The 26796-nt window shown below is 54.3% G+C and overlaps 1 protein-coding gene across 1 annotated transcript in view; it reads left to right on the forward strand.

Moving 5' to 3' along the window:
- The first annotated feature begins 2653 nt into the window (after positions 1-2653).
- Positions 2654-26796, forward strand: part of KSR2 (kinase suppressor of ras 2) — a 66245-nt gene continuing 42102 nt past the window's right edge. The window contains exons 1-3 of the mRNA XM_038152864.1: positions 2654-2660; positions 3621-4119; positions 20326-20507. Of these exons, the coding sequence (XP_038008792.1) occupies positions 2654-2660; positions 3621-4119; positions 20326-20507 (688 nt within the window). The remainder of the gene's footprint in view (positions 2661-3620; positions 4120-20325; positions 20508-26796) is intronic.

A 26796-nucleotide genomic window follows, 5' to 3' on the forward strand; every position in this document is an offset into this window, starting at 1 on the left:
CAGCGCCCCCAGAGGAGCCCCAGAGGCACCAGCTGCCTCAGAAACGCCTTTTAATCTGTGTTTTAGCTGCATTTTATCTCCCTGCGAATCAACACGTTGTCCTCATCCTAAAAATGTAATTAATAACAAGTTGCATCCTCCTTAAATGCTGGAATTCCTTGGCAGGAGCCGCAGCGGCCGATTCCGAGACGCCGAGATTTGTATTCATAAAGCAGGAATGAGGTTCAGGATTAACCTTTCCCATCCATCTTCATTTATTGAGTCGTTAATTAGAAGCCTCTAATTTCCCAGGCCGGCCCAGCCTGGGCGGGGAGCTGGAGGCTGTTTCATGGAGATGGATTTGGCCGGGATGGGCTTGGAAAAGGAGCTGCTTCCCACACGAGCGTCCTGGGGGCAGCAGGGAAAACCCTGGGGCATCCCACAAATCAGAGCGTGGCAAATCCACGCTAACCCCCTGCTCGGTGGTGTTAACAAGGCTGGGTTGGGTTTTCCTGGGATCCTTGGCAGTGGGGTTTGATCTCGGGATTAATTCAGTTTGAAACCCGAGCGGAGCCGCGGCTGGAGGAGTTGATGGGCTGTGACTGCTGGGGGATGTGCGCAGGTTTTTAAGCGTCCCACCGGGACAAACGAGCTGGAACAGAATATTGATGAGCCCTGGGAAGGCTGAGGGTGGCTTGGGGACAGCACGGGGTCAGGCAGGGTCGGGAGCAGTGAGGGAAAAGCAGGAAAATCCCGGTTTGCTGGACGGGAGGGAAGGGTTGGCCTCCCTGATACCCCCGTGCTGCCACGCCGGGGGTTCCAGAGCCCATTCCAGAGGCTGCTGTGGGTGCTGCTTCCCAAAACACCCTGGGCATCCCAAAATCTCCAGTTTGGAGCAGCTTTTGGGAAGGGAGGAGCGCTGGAGCGTCCCGAGGAGCAGCTGGGCTGCAGGGCTGCCTCGCCGGCTCCCCTGGGAATTATTGCCAGCTTTTGCTTTTTAGGAAAACAAAGCAAACCTCGCTCTGTGCCGTTTGGGACAGGTGGAATTTTTCCATCTCTGGATCCATGAGCTGTATCCCAGCGCTGCCTCCCCTTCCCAGGAGCTTGTTTTCCTGTCAGTTTTTAATGGAGCGGTTTGGGAAAAGTTTCCCTGATGAAATGGGGCGGAGGGAGGGATCTGAGGGGATTAATGAAGCCAAATGCTCCCATCCACAGGGACAGGAGAGGCGGCCCGTGGGACTGGGGGGGGCTGTGGCTGATAGCCAAAAAAAAAAAAAATTTAAATAAATATGATTATATTATATATATAATTGTATAATAAATAATATAATATAATATAATATAATATAATATAATATAATATAATACATATTATATTATATTATATTATAGTATATTATATTATATTATATTATATTATATATAAAATATATGTGTCCATATATAATTGTATTATATATTCTTAAATATATAATATAATTATGTATTACATGTTATATCTAGATTATTCTTATATAATAAGAATTATATTATATATATTATTCTTAAATAATATATATAATAAATAATATTAATAATATATAATAAATAAATAATGTATATAATAATAGAATATATTAGAATGAATAAATAACCTATATTAAATATATTATTAAATACTATATTATAATGTATAATATTTGGGATCTAAACAAAACAAGGAGGTATTAAGGAGCAATCAGATTTCTTTTTTGCAAATATTTTTATTATTCTTATTTTTAGTTTAATTTATTTTTATTTATTCAACTTTCTAATGAATTATTTTATTTTTAAGCATTGATAGTGTTTATTTATTTTAATTTCTTATTTGTTCTAATTAATTTTGATTTACAATATTTTTTCTTCTTACTTTTCATTTATTTGTACTTCTTAATAATTCTAATTAATTTGTTTTATTTTTTGGAGTTTTTAATTATGATTTTTACTTTATTTATTTTGATGTATTTTTATTTCCAGTTAATTTTAAACCTTTTCATTATTATTTTAATTATATTTTATTTTAATTAATTTATTTTAATTTCTAAAAATTTAATTAATATTATTTTGTTTACTTTCATTTTTTATTCATTCTAGTGAATTCATTTTAATTTTTAAGATTTTTAATGATTTTCTATTCTTTTGTTCATACATGTTTTAAATATTTTACAGTTATTCAAAAATTCTTTATTTTTAAAAAAATATATATTACAATCATTCAGGAATTTTTTCCTGTTAAATTTTTCATATTTTACAGTTATTTTGGCCTTTCAAAAAATTTATTTTGATGTTCTCCTCTGAGAAAATGACTCCAGCAAACTCCTCATGCCCCATCCTCCACCCCTTGAGAAGCTTTTTCTCAACCCAAACCTTTCATTTCCCAAGCCTTTCCTTTTCCCCTGGAGCTGGAACTGGAAATTCCCATGAAAAGGCCGGATCAAGGGGGGAGGATCCAATTCCCAGCCCAGCCAGGGAGGGGAAGGAGGAGATTTGGAAAAGGAGGAGATTTGGGGTTTCCTTGGTGGGGGCCTTGAGCTGGGATCAAGGACCAGATTCCACCTGGATCATCCCTGGGGTGCTCCGAAGGTGCTGCTTGGCTCCTGGTGCTGCTGGATAATGAGAGTGGAGAGGAGCCTCTGTTAATTACAGCCTCCTCATTATGGGGGGTGAGATGGGGCATCAGCCTGGGGTGTCACCATCCCAGTGCCAACCTTTGGGGTGGCAGTGGGAGCTGGGGATGTTGGGGACACGTGGGGACACCTCCACCCCTGGAAAATCCCTTTCCTGGGGTGGTGAGGCTCCACAATGGGATCTCCAGAGCAGCTGGGGCTGCCCCTGGATCCCGGCAGTGCCCAAGGCCAGGCTGGACACTGGGGCTGGGAGCAGCCTGGGACAGTGGAAGGTGTCCCTGCCATGGCAGGGGTGCCACTGGATGATCCTGTGGGAATCTCTGTGGTCTTCAGGCCACCCATCCCTCTGCTCGGGAGCCAGGCTGGGAGAGCTGGGGGTGCTCAGCTGGAGAGGAGAAGGCTCCAGGGAGAGCTCAGAGCCCCTGCCAGGGCCTGAAGGGGCTCCAGGAGAGCTGGAGAGGGACTGGAGACAAGGGATGGAGGGACAGGACCCAGGGAATGGCTTCCACTGCCAGAGGGCAGGGATGGATGGGATCTTGGGAATGGGGAATTGTTCCCTGGCAGGGTGGCAGGCCCTGGCACAGGGTGCCCAGAGCAGCTGGGGCTGCCCCTGGATCCCTGGCAGTGTCCAAGGCCAGGCTGGACACTGGGGCTGGGAGCAGCCTGGGACAGTGGGAGGTGTCCCTGCCATGGCAGGGATGAGATGATCCTTAAGGTCCCTTCCCACCCAAACCATTCCAAGATTCTGTAACACAGAGAAGCCTCTTGCTGGGAGGCAGTGCCAGCACTGAATCAATCATGCAATAGTTGGGTTGGAAGGCACCTTTAGGATCATCCCATTCCATGGCCAAGGACACTTTCCGCTCAGCCAGGCTGCTCCCAGCCCCATCCAGCCCATAAACACTCCCAGGGATGGGACCTTTAACCCCTGCAGGGCTGAGCAGGGAGCTGCCACCCTGTGTCCCACCGCATGGCCGTGTCTCTGTCCCCCTCCAGGCGGGAGCCTCTCCAAGCAGGACTGGACCATCCAGTGGCCGAGCACGGAGCCGGGCAAGGAGAACAGCCCCGGCTGCCCCGCGGAGCCGGGACCCTGGGGCAGGACGCACCCGAGCCCCAAGCTCCAGCCCAAGTGCGGGCAGCACCACTGCCACGCCGGCTCGTCCCACGGCGCCATGTACACGCACGTGGACCGCCTGACCGTGGAGGGCCACCCGGGGCTGTGTCCCCCGCTGGAGTCCGGCCACCGCTCCCTGCCGCCGTCGCCCCGGCAGCGGCACGCCGCGCACACCCCCCCGCGCACCCCCAACATCGTCACCACCATGACGCCGCCGGGGACCCCGCCCGTGCGCCGCAGGAACAAACTGAAGCCCCCCGGGACGCCCCCGCCCTCGTCGCGGAAGCTGATCCACCTCATCCCGGGGTTCACGGCGCTGCACCGGAGCAAATCCCACGAGTTCCAGCTGGGCCACCGCGTGGATGAGGCGCACACCCCCAAGTAAGTGGTGGCCCGGGTGCCGGTGCGTGTTGGGAGGGGTAAACCTCTTCCCGGCGCCTTGGGAAAAGGACATTTGTCCCTGAATAACGTGTCTCGTTTGGAGGTTTCGCGTGGGAATTCCTTTTTGCAGCTCCTCGCAGAGGGGATGCTGTGGGATGGTGTCGGATCTGCTCCCCCGCGGTCTCATTTTGGGGTGGATGGGGAGCGGGGGTGCTGTGGGATGGCGTTCTGCTCCCCCGGGATCTCGTTTTGGGGTGGGTGGGGAGCACCCAGGGGCTCCAGGATTGCTGGCTGGCAGTGCCGGGATGTGCGGTGGGAGGGCTGGATTTTCCAGCTGCTGCACGGGAATGGCCGTGAGAACTGCGTGGGGGAGCGAGCGCACGCCGGAGAGAGATGGGAATAACCATCTTCCAGCTGGAAAGTGGGTAGATGGCTTTATGAATCCTCATGGAGAGGCCAGTTGGTGTTCTGGAGATCCCTTCCCATCCCTGGCGGTGCTCGGAGCGCGCTCTCCCGGCTCTGCCGCATCCCCGCGGCTCCTGCTCTGCGGCTCCGCTGCCGGCAGAGGCTGCTGCTGCGCAGGGAAAGGATTCCCTGGCATCCCCACATTCCCTCCCCAGCCCTTTCCTCCCCTTCCCGTGGCCCTGCTCGGAAAACCTTTCTCCTGCCATGGCATGGGGTGGCAGAGGGGACTCGTGGCCGCTTTGGGACATCTTCTCCTCTCCCTGAGGGTATATCGGGATGGAGCTGGTCCAAAGCAGGATCCCAGGACACACTGCTCTTTCGTCCCAAAAGTCGGGGTTCTGGAGGATAAAAAGGCCGTGCCAGAATCCTGGGAAGAGTCCTCTGAGGGCTGTGGAGGGAGCATGGATGCCCTGGCACAGCACAGCCCCTCTGGCCTGTCCGTGGTGTTTGGGCAGCTCCAGCTGGGAATGGGAAGGGTTAAATCCACGGAGGTGCTCCCGGTGCTTGACCTGGAGCTCTCCTTGTTGGGCAGAGGGAATCTGAGTGGTTTGGGGGTGGCAGATGTGTCTGGTGGCCTCGGCATGGCGGTGTCACTTGTCCCCGGGCTGTGGCTGCCGTCGTTGCTCGAGGTGAGGGTGATCATCCACCCTCCTTTTCCCCTGAGCTGGGAATTTTTGGTCTCCAAGGGCTTTTAGCTTTTGGGAACAAAGCCATTTCAGCTGGAAACGCCTCCTGGAAGGCCACCCTCCCCCTCGTGCTTGGGCACTGGAGGAGTGTTTGCTTTGTTGGGTCCCCAGGAGCAGCCTCTCCCTCCTCCTGCTTTCCTCGGCATTCCAGCCCCCAGTCCATGCTGTGCCCTCAGCTGGAGAAGGTCTCACCGAGGGCAGAGCTTGCCCAGGGTTGGTCACTGGGTGTCCCCTGATGATCCTGAGCTGAAATTGCCGGGCAGCACCGGGATGGGAGGGCTGGAGACGCTGGGAAGGCTGGATGGAGTCAGGCAGGGACCAAAGGAATTGAGGTTTGGGCTGGAAGGGGTTAAAGCTCATGTCATTCCAAGGGCAGGGACACCTTCCAGCACTCCTGGTCACCCTGACATGGAATCTTCTGGCCACTGATTCCCCAGTGTGGGGAGGGGGTGCCTGGAATTCCTTGCAAAGGGAAGGAGCAAGGAAGGGCATGCAGATGGAAATGTCACACAGGGATGTCCCCTCTGCCTTCATCGCTCTCCACCTTCCTGGCACAGGGTGCCCAGAGCAGCTGGGGCTGCCCCTGGGTCCCTGGAATGTCCCAGGCCAGGTTGGACATTGGGGCTTGGAGCAGCCTGGGACAGTGGGAGGTGTCCCTGCCATGGCAGGGGTGGCCCTGGATGAGCTTTAAGGTCCCTTCCAACCCAAACCATTCCATGACTCCTTTCCCTGACCACAGCCAGTTCTCCCAGTGCCTCCAGTGCTCTCTTCCCAGTGGTGCTGGGCAATTTCAACTCCTGATTAGGGAATTAATCAAGGGAAGAGCCAATATTGACAGGGCCCCGTTGTGCTCCAGGGGCTGCTGTGCCGGGTTGGATCCGGATTCCTGCAAACCTCTTGGAGAAGCAGGGAACTTCATTTTCTCTAATGGCACTTAATGATTTTGCAGGAGACAACCACTAAATCCTGCCTGCTAATCCCATTAGTGCTTCGGGATTGTAATTAGTGCATTAAAGAGGCAGCTTCTTCTTTTTTCCCTCTTTTTTTCCAGCACAGCCCTGCTGGAGTGGAAGCTGTTTATTAGCCTGGATGAGGTGGAAAATGCCTGGCACAGATAAAAAGTGGATTAAAATTGAAATATTTTCAGGCTCTTCTCAGCTAATTGTTATTTTATGGCAATGGAAGTTGAGGATGGGGTTTTTTTATGCCACGCGTATGCAACGTCCCTGAAGTCCGAGTCCTCTGTGCCTCCAGCAGGAGGGAGCTCAGGAGCTCATCCCTGGAGGAGGATTTGGAACCTTCCCTGAGCAGCCCCTCCTGGTTTTGGTTGTGCCCCTGGGCCCTTGGGTTGCTTTGGATTGGGGCTTTCTGTTCCCTGTGTCCTGTTCCAGCACGGAAGGACGGGCTGGATAAGGACAGAGGAGAGTTTGAGGACACTCCTGGGGATCCCAAGTGCTGGGTGGGATCTCCTGGAGTGATCTGGGGTGGTGATTTAACCCCATCCTGCCTGGTCTCTGCGAGGACCCTTCTGAGATCCTCCCAGGAGGGAGGTTGGTGTCCCTCAGGCTCATTTATGGAATGGTTTGGGATGGAAGGGACATTAAGGACCATTCTTGTCCCACCCCTGCCATGGCAGGGACACCTCCCACTGTCCCAGGCTGCTCCAAGCCCCAGTGTCCAGCCTGGCCTGGGACATTCCAGGGATCCAGGGGCAGCCCCAGCTGCTCTGGGCACCCTGTGCCAGGGCCTGCCCACCCTGCCAGGGAACAATTCCCAATTCCCAAGATCCCATCCATCCCTGCCCTCTGGCAGTGGGAGCCATTCCCTGTGTCCTGTCACTTATCCAAAGTCTCTTTATCTCCTCCCCAGCTCAGGATGGGGTGAAAGGGGCTCTGGGGAGCCAGGGGCGACTTTGGCAGAAGGAGAAATCTCTCTCCCCATGAGCTGTGGGTTGGGATTAAAGGAGTGGAGCCCTCAGGGTTCTCCGGAGCTGCTCCCCCTGGATTTTTCCACCTCGGCACAGACAGAAAATAAAACACCACCATTTATTTGTGACAGCAGCAGCAGCGACCGGGTCCCCTCCCGAGCAAGGCCACCGTGTACTGCGTGATTCCCGATGACAGCTCATAAACTCCTTTGAATGTTGTGTTTTGGATCTTATTCCCAGCGTTTAATCCATCATTTCTGTGTGCCAAGACCTTCTGAGGCAGGGGTTAAGTCTGATTTTTTTTTTTTTGGAGCTCCCAGCCTCCAATTTTCCTGCATGGAGTCTCCAGCTGTCGACCGTAACTCCGAGGTACGGAACATTACTCCTGAAAAGATCCCCTGACTTCCATAAATCCACAGCCCATAAACATCTCAGGAATGGTCCTCAAACGGAAACAAAACATTGAGAGTGGCTGATAAAATAATGCCCATTTAATACCTCATGAATTCCACGGGCCATTGGAGTCTCTCATGGATAGTTAATGATTATCCATCAGCCAGGAGCCAGGAAAGAAACAAACTCGGAATGGGAGGTCCCAAAAATCCATTAGTTGGGGAACAGAAGTCCAGCTCGTTAAGGGCGTGTGTTAACCCTTGGAAGGAGTGGTGGACTTTACCCTTAGACCCATCCTTTGGCCCATCTTTTGTCTTCTGACCTCTGCCTAGACCCACCCATCATCCTTGGACCCATCCTTAGACCTTATCTTTCATCTTTGGGCCTCCCCTTGAACCCATCCTTCATCCTTGGACTCCTCTTTAGACCTGGCCTTTGGCCTATCCTTTATCCTTTATCCTTTATCCTTTATCCTTTATCCTTTATCCTTTATCCTTTATCCTTTGTCCTCTACCTAGGCCCACCCATCATCCTTGGACCCATCTTTATACCCGTCCTTCATTTTTAGACTTCGAACCCATCCTTCATCCTTGGACCCCTCTTTAGACCTGGCCTTTGGCCAGTTCTTTGTTGCTTTGCCCATCCTTTACCCTTTGACCTCTGCCTAGACCCACCCATCATCCCTGGACCCATCTTTAGACCCGTCCTTCATCTTTAGACCTGCCCTTAAACCCATCCTTCTTCACCTCTGGACCCCTCATTAGACCTGGCCTTTGTCCTTTGGCCATCTTTTATCCTCTGACCTGGACTTAGACCTTTTCTTTGTACTTAGTCATATCCATCATCCTTGGACCCGCCCTTAGACCCATCCTTCATCTTCAGACCTGTCCTTTACTCATCCTGGGATCCCTCATTAGACCCATCCTTCATCCTTTGGCCCGTACTTAGGCTTCTCCTTTATACTTAGAACCACTCTTCATGTCTGGACCCATCCTTAGACCCGTCCTTCATCTTTAGACCTGTCCTTGAACCCACCTTTCATCCTGGGACCCCACATTAGACCCACCCCATCTTCATCCTTTGGCCCACCCTCCCTTCTTTGAGCCATCCTTCATCCTTTGGCCTGTACTTAGACTGTTCCTTTGGCCTGTACTTAGACCCACCCTTCACCCTTAGACCCATCCTTAGACCCATCCTTCACCTTTAGACCTATTCTTGGACCCACCCTTTATCCTGGGACCCCACGTTAGACCCATCCTTTGTCCTTTGGCCCATCCTTAGACAGATCCTTCATCCTTTCCCCCATATTTGGACCCCTCCTTCATCTTTAGGCCTGCCCTTGGGCCTGTCCTTCATCCCTGGACCCCTCCTTAGACCCATCCCCTGACCCCCCCTTCATCCCTGGCCCTTGCAAAGGGGAGCTGAGCCCGAGCCCTCCTCTGCCTCCCAGCTGTGGCTCCTTTTGCCACGCTGCTGTCTGGCCAGATCCATGGACTCCGTTCCTCCAGGAACGTGCTCTGGGAAGCAGCTGGAGAGGGCGGATCGGAGCACGACCCGGCTGGGCTGAGCCCCGGGGATGTGCTGAGCTCCAGCAGCTGCTGGACAGCGTGGGGCATTTTTGTGGTGCACCTAGGTCAGGTTTGGGCTGGGACGAGGCTCCTCCAGCTCAAGGCAGCTGGATTTTGGCTAAATTTTCCATGAATCCTCCTTATCCTGTGTTGCTGCCCTGACATACCGGGTGTGGGTGTTTTCCTGGTGGAAAAACCTGTTGGTTCAAAGCCTGCTGAGGGTTCATTTCCTTCCCTTTCGCCCCCTTGGCAGCAAGGTGTTTTTTTGGTGGGATTTTTCCAGACTGGGATGAGGATTTCCTGGCTGGGTGAAGTGAGACGTGAAGTTCAGATGTGACCTGGTGATAGAGCACATCCCCAGCTTCTTCTTTTCCTTTTTCCTTGAATTATTTCCAACTTTAACTTTAGACACTTTCTGTCCTGGGGGTGTTTTTCTCTGTCCCACATTACAAATTCCTGACAAGGGGATATTTCCTGTGGCACTTGGCCAAGTCTACTGCCCAACTGGGGCCATCATGGCAGAGAGGTGAAAAACTGAATCCCAGACCTCAAAAACCTGGGAGCAGAGGGTCCAGAGGTGAAAAACTGAATCCCAGACCTCCAAAAACCTGGGAGCAGAGGGTCCAGAGGTGAAAAACTGAATCCTAGACCTCAAAAAACCTGGGAGCAGAGGGCACAGAGGTGAAAAACTGAATCCCAGACCTCCAAAAACCTGGGAGCAGAAGGTCCAGAGGTGAAAAACTGAATCCCAGACCTCCAAAAACCTGGGAGCAGAGGGCACAGAGGTGAAAAACTGAATCCCAGACCTCCAAAAACCTGGGAGCAGAAGGTCCAGAGGAGAAAAACTGAATCCCAGACCTCCAAAAACCTGGGAGCTGAGGGCACAGAGGTGAAAAACTGAATCCTAGACCTCAAAAACCTGGGAGCAGAGGGTCCAGAGGTGAAAAACTGAATCCCAGACCTCCAAAAACCTGGGAGCAGAGGGCACAGAGGTGAAAAACTGAATCCCAGACCTCCAAAAACCTGGGAGCAGAGGGCACAGAGGTGGAAAACTGAATCCCAGACCTCCAAAAACCTGGGAGCAGAGGACACAGAGGTGAAAAACTGAATCCCAGACCTCCAAAAACCTGGGAGCAGAGGGTCCAGAGGTGAAAAACTGAATCCTAGACCTCCAAAAACCTGGGAGCAGAGGTCTTCTCCACCATCCCCATCCCACCGAGCAGCCTGTGCTTAGACTGTGCCTCAGATTTAATCATTTAAGCTGGTCCTAAATCGGCCCTGATGGGTCATTAATTCTGCTGCTCCTCAACCTTGATAATAATGACGTTTCCCCTTGTAGCAATTCCCATCCACCTGGTGGATCGATGATTTGATGTTCTGCATGGGCAGGATTCAGGAGAGCATCCAGGCAGCTCCTGACATTCCCCAGCTTTGGAAGGGCAGGTGGGCTCCTGGCGCTGGGGATGAGCAGGAGATTGATGTTTGCAGAGCAGGTGGATGCAGCGGGACGTGCCCAACGTGTGGAAATAATCCATATGGAGCATCTTCCCAAGGTGGCACTGGCACCTGGCGTGTCCCAGCCCTGGGGTGGCAGCAGGAGCAGGGCAGTGCCCGTCCCCTGGGACTCACCTCAGATCCTGGGGTCACTTTTGGCTCCCTCATGACAAGAAGGACCTGGAGGGGCTGGAGCGTGTCCAGGGCAGGGAACGGAGCTGGGAAGGGGCTGGAGCCCCAGCAGAGGCTGAGGGAGCTGGGAAGGGGCTCAGCCTGGAGAAGAGGAGGCTCAGGGGGGCCCTTGTGGCTCTGCACAGCTCCTGCCAGGAGGGGACAGCCGGGGGGGATCGGGCTCTGCTCCCAGGGAACAGGGACAGGAGGAGAGGGAACGGCCTCAGGCTGGGTGGATTTTGGGATAATTCCTCCTGGAAAGGGTGGTCAGGCCCTGGCACAGCTGCCCAGGGCAGTGCTGGACCCCCATCCTTGGGGAGATTTAAGACCTGTGTGGATGTGGCACCTGGGGACATGGGTGGACTCCATGATTTCAGAGGATCCCATTAATTCCATGATCTCCAAGCTGTTATTTATCCTGAAAACAGAGCCCAGCCTGGAACTTCGGCGAGGGGCAGAGTGTGGCAGTGCGGGAATTTGGAGAGCAAAACGAGCAGCATCTCTCCCCGTGCTTCCAAATCATCCCCCTGATTAATCTCGCTGCTGCTGCCGGACTGTGGAGCTGTGCACAGCTCCTGGAATGTGTCCAGCCCCCTCAAAGGATGGTTTGCACACTGTGAGGTGACAGTGATGAGTGGCCCCCGGACCAGCCTGGCTCCGTGCTGGAATGCTCCCGCTGCTCCGGGCTGTGGCGCTCCTTAGGAGGGTCATTAATGTTAATTACGGCCCTGATATTCCATCCAGAGGCGCTGGAGCTTTACCGCGCTCAGAGGAGAAACTTCTCACCGTGTCCTTTAATGAGGAGTTGAGGCTCCTTTCAAAGCCAGACGGGCGTGAGGATGAATTTAGATAAGGATCAACATCCTGGCAGAGGTGGCACCGCATTCCTGGCGCTCCAGCTGGGAGGGAGGGCAGCACAGGGCAGGGGCTGTGGGCAGTGCTGGCCAGGAGGGCACTGACCACTGCTGGTCTTGGCACTGCCCGAGCTCTTCCCAGCTCTGTCTTCCCGCTGGAAAGGTGGGGAGCAGCTCCCCTGTTCACTTCTTTGTGGTTCAAGAGGGTGGTGGGAGCTTCTCCTGACCCTCCTGCCATCCCAGCCCTGACCCTCTGTGGTGGCCCAAGCAGGTGCTGGGTGGGCCAAGCGCTCCAGGGGGTTCCTTGGCAATAATGGGATGAAAACCAGAAGCAGGGAGTGCTCCTCAGAGTGCAGAGGAGGCACCAGAGGTGCTCCAAGGGCTGGAGCCCCTCTGCTCTGGAGCCAGGCTGGGAGAGCTGGGGGTGCTCCCCTGGAGAGGAGAAGGCTCCAGGGAGAGCTCAGAGCCCCTGCCAGGGCCTGAAGGGGCTCCAGGAGAGCTGGGGAGGGACTGGGGACAAGGCATGGAGGGACAGGACACAGGGAATAGCTCCCACTGCCAGAGGGCAGGGCTGGATGGGATGTTGGGAATTAGGAATTGTTCCCTGGCAGGGTGGGCAGGCCCTGGCACAGGGTGCCCAGAGCAGCTGGGGCTGCCCCTGGATCCCTGGCAGTGCCCAAGGCCAGGCTGGACAGGGCTGGGAGCAGCCTGGGACAGTGGAGGGTGTCCCTGCCATGGCAGGGGTGGCACTGGGATAAGTTTTAAGGTCCCTTCCTTCCCAAACCATCCCGGGATTGTCCAGCCTGGGGCAGATCTGCCCCACCTGCCTGAGCTCTTGTTGTCTGGGGATGGGAAACCCCCTCAGGGTGCCCCAGTCAGGGGCTGAATCCCTCTGGAAGCTTCTCCATCTGACGGAGACCCAGCCCAGCAGCCCTGGCTGGCCCCAGCTCACCCTCAGTGCCCTTGGGTGGCCCTCAAAGAAACGTAACGGTGGCAACCAAGAAAACAGAAGGGGCTTAATGAGAAACAGCTCCAGCTCCAGGATCCTGGCAATTACCTCTGGCAGCTCCTTCCTGCCCCTGTCTGCTCCCAGTGCTGCTCCTGCAGCCCCGAGGAGGAGGGAGGGGGGAAAAAAAACCTGTTTGGCTCAAACTCCCTTCAAAGAATTTGCCAGCTTTATAATTTGCAGCTGTAATAAAAAAGTTCCACTTTGTGCTTGGAAAAGAGAATAATAGATCAGTCAGAGTCGAGCCTGGAAATTCAGGCACCCAGGGAAGTGGGGACAGGCACTTGGATAAATATTTAACTGCTGAGGCTTTGATATGAAGGAGCTGCTTTTCCTCTGGCCAGGGGAGGGAGGATTGCTGCCTCTTTATGGGAATGAGGAGGATAAATGGAACATCTGGAGGATATTTTGTGTTTATTTCTTTATCCCAACCCCAGCTCGTTCAGGAGTGTGAACATTGTGTGGAGCTTGTTCAGGTTTGGGTGGAGAATGAAGGAACTTCAGCTTTTCAGGCAGGTTCAAAAATTCCACTGCCTTGAACGCTGAAAATCCTTCAGAAGCTGGTGCCATCCTGAGTGCACCAGAGGGATTTGGGATGTGGGATGGCTCTGGGCACAGAGCTGTGTGTTTATCCCGGTGCCAAAGGTGACCTGGTGCCTCCTTTGCTGGCTGAGATGGCTCCACCTGGGCTGGGTTTGATCCCAACTCCCCAGAGCTGTTTGGGAATGCTCAGACTCCTTAGCCTGGGTGGGGTTTTAAATGGTTTATTTGGGAATCCTTGGAGAAAAAGGTCAGATTTTGCCATCTGGGTGCCAGTATGGGAACAGGAAGGGAGAAGTGGCAGAAATTCTGGAGAGGGGCTTTGGTGAGGAGGGGAATGGCTTCCCACTGCCAGAGGGCAGTGATGGACGGGATATTGGGAATTAGGAATTGTTCCCTGTAAGCACAGATTGAAGCTGTGTCTACCCCTGGATCCCTGGGACAGTGGGAGGTGTCCCTGCCCATGGCAAGGCTGGGATAAAATGATCTTCAAGCTCCCTTCCCACCAAATCATTCTTGCCTGAAACAATGCCAGAGTGAACCTGAGTGTTTTCTTCCTTTTTTTTTTACCATTCCAAAGAATGCCAGAGTGAACCTGAGTGTTTTCTTCCTTTTTTTTTACCATTCCAAAGAATGCCAGAGTGAACCTGAGTGTTTTCTTCCTTTTTTTTTACCATTCCAAAGAATGCCAGAGTGAACCTGAGTGTTTTCTTCCTTTTTTTTTACCATTCCAAAGAATGCCAGAGTGAACCTGAGTGTTTTCTTCCTTTTTTTCCATTCCGGTGGATGCTGCTGGTGGAGGAGGCACGGGGGCAGCACTTCACCTGCTCCTTGCTCTGATTTAATCGGGAATATTGTGCAATTAAAGCACTCCAAAAGCCATAAATCTTCGGGGCTGAATCCCGGCCGGGGCCACGCTCTCCCGGCCAGCAGCAGCGATCTTTAATCCTTTGCAGCTGAAATACCGATGAGAGGATTTTTACTTTTTTTTTTCCCTGCCACTCTATTTCCCTTCCTTTAAGAGCTTGTGTGGAAATTGGTGTGTGCCGACGAGGAGCGAAGTGGTGAATAAAACATCACCTGGCTCCGGGGCCGCAGGGGCAGCTCCTGCCTTGTGGCTCAATTTTAAATTAAACCCGTTTTAATTCTTTTAAATGGCAATAAGAATGGGAGTGACAACAAATGCCTGCAGAGCAGGTTGCTACTTACTCGATTTCCGGGTTTTTTAAGAGTTGGGAATGGAGGATTAGTGCTGCCAGAGCTGAGGAATTGTTGGGGTGTCCCCTTTGGGATGAGCCATATCCCAGGAGTATCACAGCCCTGTGAACAGTGACTCGATGTCTGGGTTTTCTGGGAGTTGGGATCGAGGTGAACCCTGCCAGGAGCTGACTGGGGTGTTCCCTTTGGGATGCTTTTTGGGACCAGCCATATCCCAGGAGCACCACAGCCCTCTGAGCACTGGGGTTCTGCTCTCTGTGACACACGGATCCCACTGTGCCCATCCTCCCATTCCAGCTTCTCCCAGCACATCCTGCTCTTCCAGCCCCAAACCAGCCCGGGACATCCCAGCGGGGCAAAACCTCCCCGGGCTCCTTTCTGTGGCAGTCCCGCACCAAACGTGCCCTTCCTCCCCGCAGCGCAGGCTGTCAGTCCCTGCCGGCTCCTGGAGGCGGTGACGGGCCCTTTGTCCCGGTGTCCGCTCCTGTTTTCCAGCGCCTCTGGAACCCTCTGTTCCCCCCCAAGCCGGTGATAAGCGTTGGACTGATCCCCCCGAGCAGGCGGGGATGAGCCATTCAGGCGGGATTGACACCTGAAGGCATTTGCATTAAACGCTTCAAACTCGCTCGGCTTTTTTTTTTTTTTATTATTATTTTTTTCTATTCCCCATGTTCATCTTTTTAAATCCATCATTATGTATTTAGCAAATTCCTGCATGAAATTACGGCCCCAGTCGTTGCCGTTCACCTTTCTGAGGAGGAATCTCTCCCGGCTCTGATTTTCCCGAGCATCCCGAGGCAGGAATTGGCCCCGATGCTCCACGAGCTCTGCCCTGGCGGTTGGTTTGGGCTCTCCCGACCGAGGGATGCGCGGGAAAAAGGAGGAAAATGAGGAATTCGGGTCTGCAGAGGGTTAGCGGGTGGTGAGAGGTGAAGGAGAGCAGGATGCTGGGGGTGCTCACGATGTGCCAAGGGCTGAGATGCGGGATTTTGGGAAGGGTTTGGGAAGCCGAGGGCTGCGTGGAGCAGGGGCTGATCCCGATGTGCTGCTGGGGACCTGCAGCGAGGGGTAGAATTCCGGGAATACCCGGCTTTGGAGCCTCCTGGAGCAGAGAAGAGGGTGCGACAACCGTGGAGAGTGGCAAAAAAAAATAAAATAGTGGGGATGTCCAGATTTCGGGATCTGCTCCGAGTCTGGCAGGACAGGTGCCCTTGGCCCGTGGTGGCATTTTCCTGCCATCCCTGGAGGGTGCTGTGGGCATCTCCCAGATTTTAGGGGGCTCCAAGCCTCAGGATGGACCAGGTGTGGCTCTCTCTGCTCCCTCACACCCTTTGGGGGCAAAATAAAAAAAATATCTGCTCCATAATCCTGCCTCCCTTTCCCGAAGCAGGGCTGTCTTGGGCATTATCCCTATGGAAAATCGAAATTAGGCAGACTTTAACCCTTGGGGTTTTTTTGTTTGGGTTTTGTTTGGTTTTATGTTTTGTTTTGGTTTTTTGATTGTTTTTTTTGTTTTGTTTTGTTTTGTATAATTTTGTTTTGTTTTGCTTTGTTTTTTAATTCCCCTTTTTTGCCTCTGCTGTCCTCGCAGAACTGGGAGCCTGGCACAGGGAATGGGGTTCCGCCTGGGATGGGGAATTTAGGCTGGGAGGACAAAGATGCATTTCCAGCAGGTTTTTCCCCACTTTGGGTAAACGAAAGGAGGATGGAAAAGTTTGCCTTGGGCACTGCCGGGGATCCAGGGGCAGCCCCAGCTGCTCTGGGCACCCTGTGCCAGGGCATCACCAGCCTCCCGGGGAGGAATTCCATCCCAAAATCCCATCTAAACCTCCCCTCTTTTAGTTTGAAGCCATTTCCCTTTGTCCTGTCACTATCTGTGGAATCATGGAATGGTTTGGGCTGGGAAGGACCTTGGAGATCATCTCATTCCAACCTGTGTAGGAGAAAGGATGGATGATGGATGGTGGATGGATGATGGATGATGGATGATGGATGGATGGATGGATTGATGATGGATGATGGATGGATGATGGATGGATGGATGATGGATGGATGGATGATGGATGGATGGATGGATGGATGGATGGATGATGGATGGATGATGGATGATGGATGGATGGATGGATGGATGGATGATGGATGGATGATGGATGATGGATGGATGGATGGATGGATGATGGATGATGGATGGATGATGGATGATGGATGGGATGATGGATGATGGATGGATGATGGATGATGGATGATGGATGATGGATGGATGATGGATGATGATGGATGATGGATGATGGATGCATGGATGGATGATGGATGGATGGATGGATGATGGATGATGATGGATGGATGGATGGATGATGGATGGATGGATGATGGATGGATGATGGATGATGGGATGATGGATGGATGGATGGATGATGGATGATGGATGATGGATGGATGATGGATGATGATGGATGATGGATGATGGATGGATGGATGGATGGATGGATGGATGGATGGATGGATGATGGATGGATGATGGATGATGGGATGGATGGATGATGGATGGATGGATGGATGGATGGATGGATGGATGGATGATGGATGATGGATGGATGATGGATGATGGATAGATGGATGATGGGATGGATGGATGATGGATGATGGATGGATGATGGATTGATGGATGGATGATGGATGGATGGATGATGGATGGATGGATGGATGGATGGATGGATGGATGGATGGATGATGGATGGATGATGGATGGATGATGGATGATGGATGGATGATGGATGGATGATGGATGGATGGATGGATGGATGGATGGATGGATGGATGGATGGATGGATGGATGGATGATGGATGATGGATGGAATGATGGATGGATGGATGATGGATGATGGATGGATGGATGGATGGATGGATGGATGGATGATGGATGGATGATGGATGGATGATGGATGGATGATGGATGGATGGATGGATGGATGGATGGATGGATGGATGGATGATGGATGGATGGATGATGGATGGATGATGGATGGATGGATGATGGATGGATGATGGATGGATGATGGATGGATGGATGGATGGATGGATGGATGGATGGATGGATGGATGATGGATGGATGATGGATGGATGGATGGATGGATGGATGGATGATGGATGGATGATGGATGGATGATGGATGATGGGATGGATGATGGATGGATGGATGGATGGATGATGGATGGATGGATGATGGATGATGGATGATGGATGATGGATGGATGGATGGATGATGGATGGATGGATGGATGGATGATGGATGGATGGATGATGGATGGATGGATGGATGATGGATGATGGATGGATGGATGGATGGATGATGGATGATGGATGGATGGATGGATGGATGATGGATGGATGATGGATGGATGGATGATGGATGGATGGATGATGATGGGATGGATGGATGGATGGATGGATGATGGATGATGGATGGATGATGGATGGATGGATGGATGGATGATGGATGGATGGATGGATGATGGATGATGGATGGATGATGGATGATGGATGATGGATGGATGATGGATGGATGATGGATGGATGGATGATGGATGGATGGATGGATGGATGGATGGATGACCCCTCATGGCAAGAAGTCCTTTACGAGGTGCCCATGACTGGCCTCACTCTCCAGCCCTGCCCCAAGGATGGGTTTTGATCCTTTTTTGCCCAAGAACCCCCAAACAGGATTTGCTCCATGTCCCTCAGGCACTCCTTGTCCCCAAGCCAGGGGACAGGATCCCCTGTCCCTGTGAGCCCCCTGTGCCAGGGGGTTTTCCATGCGTGAGGATGCTCCTGCTGCTTTCTGTCCTCGCCCCCTTCCCTCAGGGTAGGGATCAAAGCCATGGGGCGATGGGCAGCCAGCCCAGTCACCCTGTTGGTTCCTGGTGTTTATTATTCTTCATTGGTTTTTCTTCTCCTGAAGAAACAGAGAGAGGAAAAAAAAAATCCCTCTCTGTCCAAAATCACTCATCCCTCCTAATAATGAGAGCTGTCAGCAGCTCTGCTTGGCGAGGAAATGATGCTCGCAGTAAATATTTGGTCTGGAACTGATTTATGGGTGGAAAAAAAATGAGATTAGTGCTTAATCACTGCCTTTCAGGAAGGGCTTTGGGCCGAGGTTGAGCTCAGGGGGTCTGGGGCCATGCCAGGGGAGCAGCACTGGGACTTTTGGTGGAGACCCCGTGGTGGGGTTGGGATTGAAGAGCAGCAGTGGAGGGGAAGGACTGGATTTGGGGCCACCAGGCAGGGTTAGATGGGATTTTGGAAAGAAATTGTTCCCTGGCAGTGTGGGCAGGCCCTGGCACAGGGTGCCCAGAGCAGCTGGGGCTGCCCCTGGATCCCTGGCAGTGCCCAAGGCCAGGCTGGACAGGGTTTGGAGCAGCCTGGGACAGTGGGAAGTGTCCCTACCCGTGTCCTTTAATGAGCTCTAATGTTCCTTCCCACCCAGCCCATTCCATGACTCCTTTGGGGCTGACCCCAAGCAGTTCCAAGCCAGGAGAGCTGCTCGGCTGGACCTGCCTGGAACCATCTACCCCATCCTGAGCCCAGCACACCCAAAGGGGTCCTTGCAGCCACCCTAAACACAGCAGCAGCTTTCCTGTGTGAGGAAATAATTAACTTATTAGAGGGTGGTTTAATTTTCTTCATTAAGAGGCCATTTCCTATCGCCTGGCAGGGCCAGATGCCCCCAGGCTCTGCTGGGAGTGGTGGGACATGCTCAGCTCCAGGGCCTGCCCACCCTGCCAGGGAACAATTCCCAATTCCCAATATCCCATCCATCCCTGCCCTCTGGCAGTGGGAGCCATTCCCTGTGTCCTGTCCCTCCATGCCTTGTCCCCAGTCCCTCTCCAGCTCTCCTGGAGCCCCTTCAGGCCCTGGCAGGGGCTCTGAGCTCTCCCTGGAGCCTTCTCCTCTCCAGGGGAGCACCCCCAGCTCTCCCAGCCTGGCTCCAGCCCTTGGAGCATCTCTGGTGCCTCCTCTGGACTGGCTTCAGCAGCTCCAGGTCCCTGCTGTGCTGGGACACAGAGCTGGATGCAGTGCTCCAGTTGGGATGCAGGGATTATGGATGGAACATTCCAGGAATCCTTGAGGTGTTGCACTGCCAGGATGCTCTCGAAGGATCTCCGTCCCCAGTGCTGCAGATCTCCAGCGGGCTGAGCTGATCCTGCCTTTCCCTGGGCTCTCTCTGCTCCTCACTCCGTGGCAGCCGGAGCGGGAGCGGATGAGCCGCAGCGGCTCCGAGTGCCAGGATCCTGCAGCCCGGCCCATCTGAGCCACCAGTGTCACTCTGCATCCCAAATCCTTCCGGTCTGCCGCAGCTTTGGGACCATCTGAGCCAGCAGAACAACACCGGGCCTTGTCCCAGCATGGAGAAATGGGGCAGGAGGGAGAAATTCTGCAGAATTTCATTTCTGAGGAACTACTCCCGGTGTTTTGGGTTGTCCACACCCCGGCCCTGTGCCTCGACAAGCTGATTCCTGGGAATCTCTCGGGGTCCCTCACATTCCCCTCTGCAGCCCACCCTTGCCTGGGCCCTTTATTTGATGCAGTGACATTAAATGTGACCATTCAGGGGATTTGACAAGGTCAGCAAGGCTGAGGCTGACCAGCTTTTGGACCCAATGATTTTTTTTCTCCCAGGTTCTCAAGAGGAAAAGCTCTGGAATGTTCCCTAGTGAAAATTGCCTCTGTTTGATGGCGGGGAGGGATTGGGAACTCTCACAGGGAAGTTGCATTAATTATCACATGGGAGAGGATGAAGCAGCACCCCCATCCCACGGTGCCACCAGCCCGTCCCCAACTCCTTTCCCTTCACTTTTCCCTCCTTTCTCCTCTTTTCCCTCCCAGGGTCAAGAAGAAGAACAAGCCCCTGAACCTCAAGATCCACAACAGCGTGGGGAGCTGTGAGAACATCCCGGCCCAGCGCTCCCCTCTCCTCTCCGAGCGCTCCCTGCGCTCCTTCTTCGTGGGCTACCCGCCCTTCCTGCCCTCCACCCCGCCCGTGCACACCGAAGCCACCTTCTCAGCAAGTGAGTGCCCGTGGCCCCCCGGATCCCTCTCCCGGGGGTGGGACATGCCAAGCAGAGGATGGGACTGGGCAGTTTTGGAGTCAGTGGTTTGCAGGACGTTGGTTGAGCGTTGTGGAATGAGCCCAGCCCTCGTGGAGGTGCCTCATGTTGGTGTTTAGAGATCTGTGGGTGCTTCTGGGCAAAGGTAGCCCCAAAAACTTGATTATTTCTGGTTTTTTGGGAAGGCCACGAGGTTTCTGTGCTGTCTGGGTTGGTGGCACTGCCTGGATGTCACCTAAAAGTGACTTTTTTGAGGGCTGCTCTGTAAACCTTTGTGGTTTCACCTCTGTGTTTAAACCTCTCCTGCTTGCTGGAGGTGGGGCTGATGTGGAGTTTTGGGAAGCCAGTCCTGGTGCAAACCCCGTGGAGTTGATCCCAGCAGCCAGCCCTGATCCCACCTGACAGGGCTTTGTCCTCTCCCAGGAGATGCTGGTGGTGGCACTCACTGGGTGGGTTTGGCCCCTTGAGCTCACCCAGGTCTGGGAGGAGCAGCCTGACCCTCATTCCCTGGTCCCAGACCAATGCTGGGATTAATTCCACAGGGATTGAGACTTTTCCAAGCCAGGCGTGGCTCTTGGCCCATGGCAGCTGCTGGGAGTGATTCCCAGCCAAGTTCCCTTTGCCTCTTGTTCCTCAGCTAAAACTTCCTCCAACTCCACATCCAGGCTGGGTTTCTGTCATGCTCCCTTCCCTGGATTTTCCCCTTGTTTCCTGTCTGGAAATGTCTTCTTGGCTTGTTTTGAAGTCTTCCATTCATTCCTCCTGCTCAAGAAGCAGGATGGAGAAGGTTTTGCAGCCAAAGAAGGGCTTGCAGCCAGTTCCCTTCCCTTCCCTTCCCTTCCCTTCCCTTCCCTTCCCTTCCCTTCCCTTCCCTTCCCTTCCCTTCCCTTCCCTTCCCTTCCCGGGCAGCCTGGGATCACTGAGGGCTCATCCAGCCAGTCCTGCTGTCCTCTTCCTCCTGTCCCCTTGGCTCTGGGGACAGTGGCACCTGGCAGGAGCTCTGCAGGCACACGATGCCATTCCCAGAGATATCCAACGCCCGACTCCGGGTTCGCCTGGGGCGAGGGGGATTTCTGCCCTGCTGTTTCCCACATGGAATTGTCTGTGCTCAGATCGCAGCCCAGACCGACAGAGCAGGAACCACGGACCAAACCCCATTCCCAGCCCCCCCCGAGTGTCTCCTTGGATTAGCTTTGCCTCGGTGCTGGGCTGTGTGCCGTGCTGTGACATCCTGCTGGAGCGTGGCACCGCCGCAGCACGGCGCGATGGGAAGTGATGGGCTGGCAAGTGACTAACGCTGCCGGAGAGGTGTCTCCTCTCATTTCCCTCCGACTTCCCTGGCTGCTGGGAATGTTTTCTGGGCTGGGTGGGAGCTGGGTTTCCCCAGCTGGTTGATCCCTGCATCAGTGGAGCTGTTCTGTCGTAGCTGAGATGGAGACAATACGAAGCAACACACTCCATTTGCAGAAAGCTTCGGCCTGTCTTTATTACAGCACGCACGCTTTTTATACATTCTTAGAAAGCTCCTAAGTCCACACTTCACTCGTCGGTCAGGAGAGACAAACAAAGTGCTCATTGGAATGGGCAGTTGCAGGTTTCTCTTATTTATCCTTCTCTCTTTCTTGGTTTCTATGTCAACGACCTTGTTAGGAAATTCTTTCGGGGCAAACACGGATGCTCTGATCAAACTCCTCTCTGGCTCACAGAAGTCACTGTAAAACCTCTTCCTCACTGTTTGGTCCGTGCAGGATCAACATCCGTGTGGGAGTTACGCCAAGCAGGGCAGATGTTTGTTTGTAGGGAGCAGAATCATGGGATGATTCGGGCTGGAAGGGAGCTCGAAGCTCATCCACTTCCATGGGCAGGGACACCTCCCACTACAGCAGGTTGCTCCAAGCCCTCCCTGCATCCCAAGGATTCCCTGTCCCCATCCTTGTGGTGGTTCAACAGCTGAGCTCTCCACAATATCCCATCCCTATGTTTTTTTCTAAAAATCCCTCTTCCCTTTTCCTCCTGTGGGAGCAGCACAGCAGCACCCAGATGCTCTGCATTGCTGTGGAATTACTTCCCTAAGCACGGAAACACAAAAATCGTTGTTGTTGTCAGCTGGAGATGGGTGAGGGGAGCCCAGTGAGGCCCTGTCCCTCCCTGGCTGTCTCTCCATGATTTCTTTTCCGCAGCCTTGCTGCTCCTGGCAGGAGCACGTTCCCATCTGAGTCATCCCTGCCCTGGGTCAGGAGAGGGTTTGGATGCTTCCCTCTGATTGTTAACATCCCTTTGTCCTGATGGGAATGGATTTTCACAGAGGGCTGGAGAGAGCTGCCGAAGGAGCCTCTTCCTCCAGTAAATCTGGCCAGGGGAATCACAGGATCATGGAATATCCCGAGTTGATCCTCAGGGATCACTGATCCAGCCCCTGTCCCTGCCCAGACCCCCAACAACCCCACCCTGGGCATCCCTGGCAGCGCTGGCCAAAGGCTCCTGGAGCTCTGGCAGCCTCGGGGCCGTGCCCATTCCCTGGGGAGCCTGGGCAGTGCCAGCACCCTCTGGGGGAAGAACCTTGCCCTGAGCTCCACCCAAACCTCCCAGCACAGCTCCAGCCGTTCCCTCTCACTGTCACAGGGCGCAGAGACCTGAGCTGCCCCTCAGACGCTGTAGAATAATTGGGTTCACGTGGTCTCCAGGGATGTCCCCTCCCTGCCCAGTCCTGTGTGACACCTCCATCACACCCCCTGTGCTGCTGCTCCAGCCATGTCTCTGGGGGGATTCTCCTGAATCCCGGTCCTGCCTCTTCCCCTTGGCTTTGTGAGTGAGGAATTTGCAGTTTGAGGTGTTGAGCATGAGCGGGATCCCCGCCAGGGATGGCCAAGTGACAAGTGCTGAGATGCCACCAGGGCTCCTTGAGCCCCCCCAGCTCCTGGAAGAGCCCCTGGAGGGCTGACCTCAGGTAGGTTTGGTGGACAGGGTCGGGGTGGGAGTCCCACAGCCCTAAATCCAGCTTTTCCTTTGGAAAGCACCAGGCTGGACCCAAGGACATGACAGTGGTGTTGAAGGTGACATGGGGAAGTAGCCAGTGCCCTCCATGCCCCCTCTCCGTGGTGCCCCCATTGCCAGTGCTGGGGTGGCTTTGTGGGGGACACTTCTCCCTAACGCTGTCCCAGCCCCATCCACCTCCAGGAGGGCACTTCCCAAAGGGAACCTCCTATCTTGGGGACCAGCAGTGGTTCCTCCTCCCTGCCCTGCCCTGCATGAGCCGTGGCAGGAGCACTGCCCAGCTGTGCTGGCAGCACAGCTGGCAGCTCCTGCAGCCACATCTGGCCACAGCTGGCAGCGAGGCTCCGGAGGGTTTCCCACCCTTGGCAGCGGAGTCGGAGGGCACAGCTTTGTCTGGAGAAGCCTAACTGAGCCTGCAAGGCTGGGAACTGGGGGGGAATCCCCATGGCAGGCTTTAGGCCAGCTGAACGTGGCATTTGAGCTGGGTAAATGGGATCGTCACGTTGGAAAGGGGAACTGCCCGGGTTGGAAGGGGACTCTTTCCTCGCTGGAGAGATGCCCTGGGGGCAGCTCCTGCTTCAGGTGATCCCCTCTGCTCTGGCTCAGCTTTGGTTTCATCCTGCTGGATCCATCCTGGGTCATCCCTTCCACCCACTGGACCTGGCTGTGATCCACAGGGTGGGAAGGGACCTTAAAGGCCATCCCATTCCAACCCCCTACAGGGCACTTCCCAAATTCCCTGTGGAATATCTGCCACGTGCACTACTGGAGGGAGCAGGTGACTGCCTTTGTACCTTGAATCCTGCATGGATTTCTGTCCTGGGGTGGAAAGCTGCTGGAGCAGCTGCTCTGGGATCTCTCCCATCCTATTTTGGCCCTAAGAGCAGCACGAGCAGGGCCGGAGGTGTCTCATGAAGGGACTTTGCTGCAGAGCCTCTCCCTGGGGCGCTTGGCTCCCAGCTGGGAGCGCACGGGAAGCAAAGCCAGGGTGCTGGGGAGACACTGGGACAGTGTCCCTGGAGCTGCCACAGGATGAGACACTGGAACTCTGTCCCTGCAGCTGGCACAGGGTGCCCAGAGCAGCTGGGGCTGCCCCTGGATCCCTGGCAGTGCCCAAGGCCAGGCTGGACATTGGGGCTGGGAGCAGCCCGGGACAGTGGGAGGTGTCCCTGCCATGGCAGGGGTGGCACTGGATCATCTTTAGGATTCTTTCCCACCCAAACCATTCCATGGACATTTTGATTTGTCTCTGGACTGGGATTTTTGCCTGGTGGTGGAGATACTCCTGATCCTGGATTTCTTCTGCTGTTGAACTCTTTTGGGAAGAGGCTCCACCCCAGTGTCTCAATCTCTCCATGGGACCCATCCACTTTGGGAGCATTTTGGTGACATTTGGGATTGTTTAGGATAAGTGCAAAGCCTCCTGGCCATTTCTTGGCTTTGCAGTGGCTCATCCTGGGATTCTTACCAAGTCCACTTCCATCGATTTTCTCTGTCCCATCCATAATGGGGACATGTTTGCTGTAGTAGTGTTGGATTATGGTCTTTCCTGACCACTCCACAAATCCATTTTCCACACAGCAGGAGAAGGAGGGTTTGTTTATCCAGCTGTCTCCGTGATGGATAACACGCTCCCACCAGCTCTCTGCCATCCAGACAGGGGCCACGAGATGAGGAAGGGACATTTGTGGCAGAACAGCCCCCATCCCTGGGGTTCAGCACCGCTGCCACCCCTGGAAGATGCTCCGGGTGTCCTTGGAGAGGGTTTGTGGCTCTCTGAGGGCATCACCGCCCACCCCAAGGAGGGTGCAACCCCAAAATAAGGAAATAGGGAGGCTCGGGTGCTTTTCTCCACGCAGGCCGTGCCCAGGCAGCCCAGCTGGGACCCAGCCGGAATTCACAGCGGGGGCAGCGGGGGCGTCACGGCCGCGGCAGCACCGCCGTGTCCCCGTCACCTCCGAGGCGCGCGGATGCCACTCAGGAGCGGCGCTGGCTGTCACAGCTGCCTGTCACCGCCGGGGAGCGGGGTGGCAGGGCTCTTGTGCCGTGTCGCCTGTCAGGGACGCGCCGGAGGTGGCTGTCACCCGTCGCCCGGTCGGTTTTCCCCTTCCCGGCTGTGCTGCTGGCACAGCTGATCCCATCAAGCTGCGGGGTGTTGATTTTGGGATGAGCTGTGCCGCGCGGAGCAGGAGCCCTGACCTTTGCTGGGGCGGCGGAGGAAAACACGGGGGTGTCGGCAGGAGGGTGGCATTGCCCGGCACCGCGGCTGGGCTGTCCCTGGGCAGTGCCGCCACATCGGGGAGCGGGGTTTGGCTTCTGGGAGCCCCTCGGGAGGCAGGGATGGGGTGGCTGACCGGGGGAAGTCTCCATGGGGCTGCTCAGGGGGTGCCACCCTGCGAAATTCCGCTTGTGCCCAATGAAGTGCCAGCTCGGAGCGGGAGAGGGCGGCGGGGGGAATTGGGTGAGAGGAATTATGGCCGGGAGAATTCGGATTTTTGAGGCAGGCAGGAGGCTGCTGGTGATAAAGGTTTGAAATAATGACTGGCACGGGGGCAGCTCCCGGGCGCTGGAGCGGGCGGAGGGAGGGAACAGGGAGAGAGGGAGGGAGAGAGGGAGGATGGGGGAGAGGGAGCCGCAGCCACGCTTCAAAGCGTGCGAGGATCAGCCGGTCCCGCGGCCTCTTCTCATCACAAGGTCCCCACGACAGAGCCCGAGCGTCCCACCCTGAACCAAGACCTGCTCATGGGGGGTTTCCCCCTCGTAATTAGCGCTAATTATGGTAATGTGGGGGGTTTTCAATGAGAATGCTCCACGCGTGCTGGGGGGAGGCTGCTGCATCTCCCCCTGCGCATCCCCCCGAGTTAACACTGCGAGGAATCCGGGTGGAGGGGAGACTCCCCAATTAACTCCAGAGCCCCCGAGCCCTCGGGGCTGATCCCCGGTGCCTCTCCCTGCCCTCCTGCCCCGCTCCGCTGCTTTTCCCTCCTGCCAACAGCGGCTCTATTGTTAAACGCCGCGATCCTACGTGGCTCGCTGCCGCTAATGAAGGTAATTAGCTGTGAGTCACGTCGGGCTCATTTATGTTACGAGGTCAAAATCCCCGCTACACTTCAATACATTTGTGCAGCGAGCACATTTAGAAAGTAATTAAAAGGCTCAGCGGCCGCCGTTGCCTCCATCCCCTCTCCCCCTCGCCGGGCTGGCAGGATTTAATTGAGGCCAGCCGAAAGTTAGTGGGAATAAATTGTGGCTGATA

Source organism: Motacilla alba, chromosome 15 (assembly GCF_015832195.1).
Source record: "Motacilla alba alba isolate MOTALB_02 chromosome 15, Motacilla_alba_V1.0_pri, whole genome shotgun sequence".
Taxonomy (NCBI): Eukaryota; Metazoa; Chordata; class Aves; order Passeriformes; family Motacillidae; genus Motacilla; species Motacilla alba.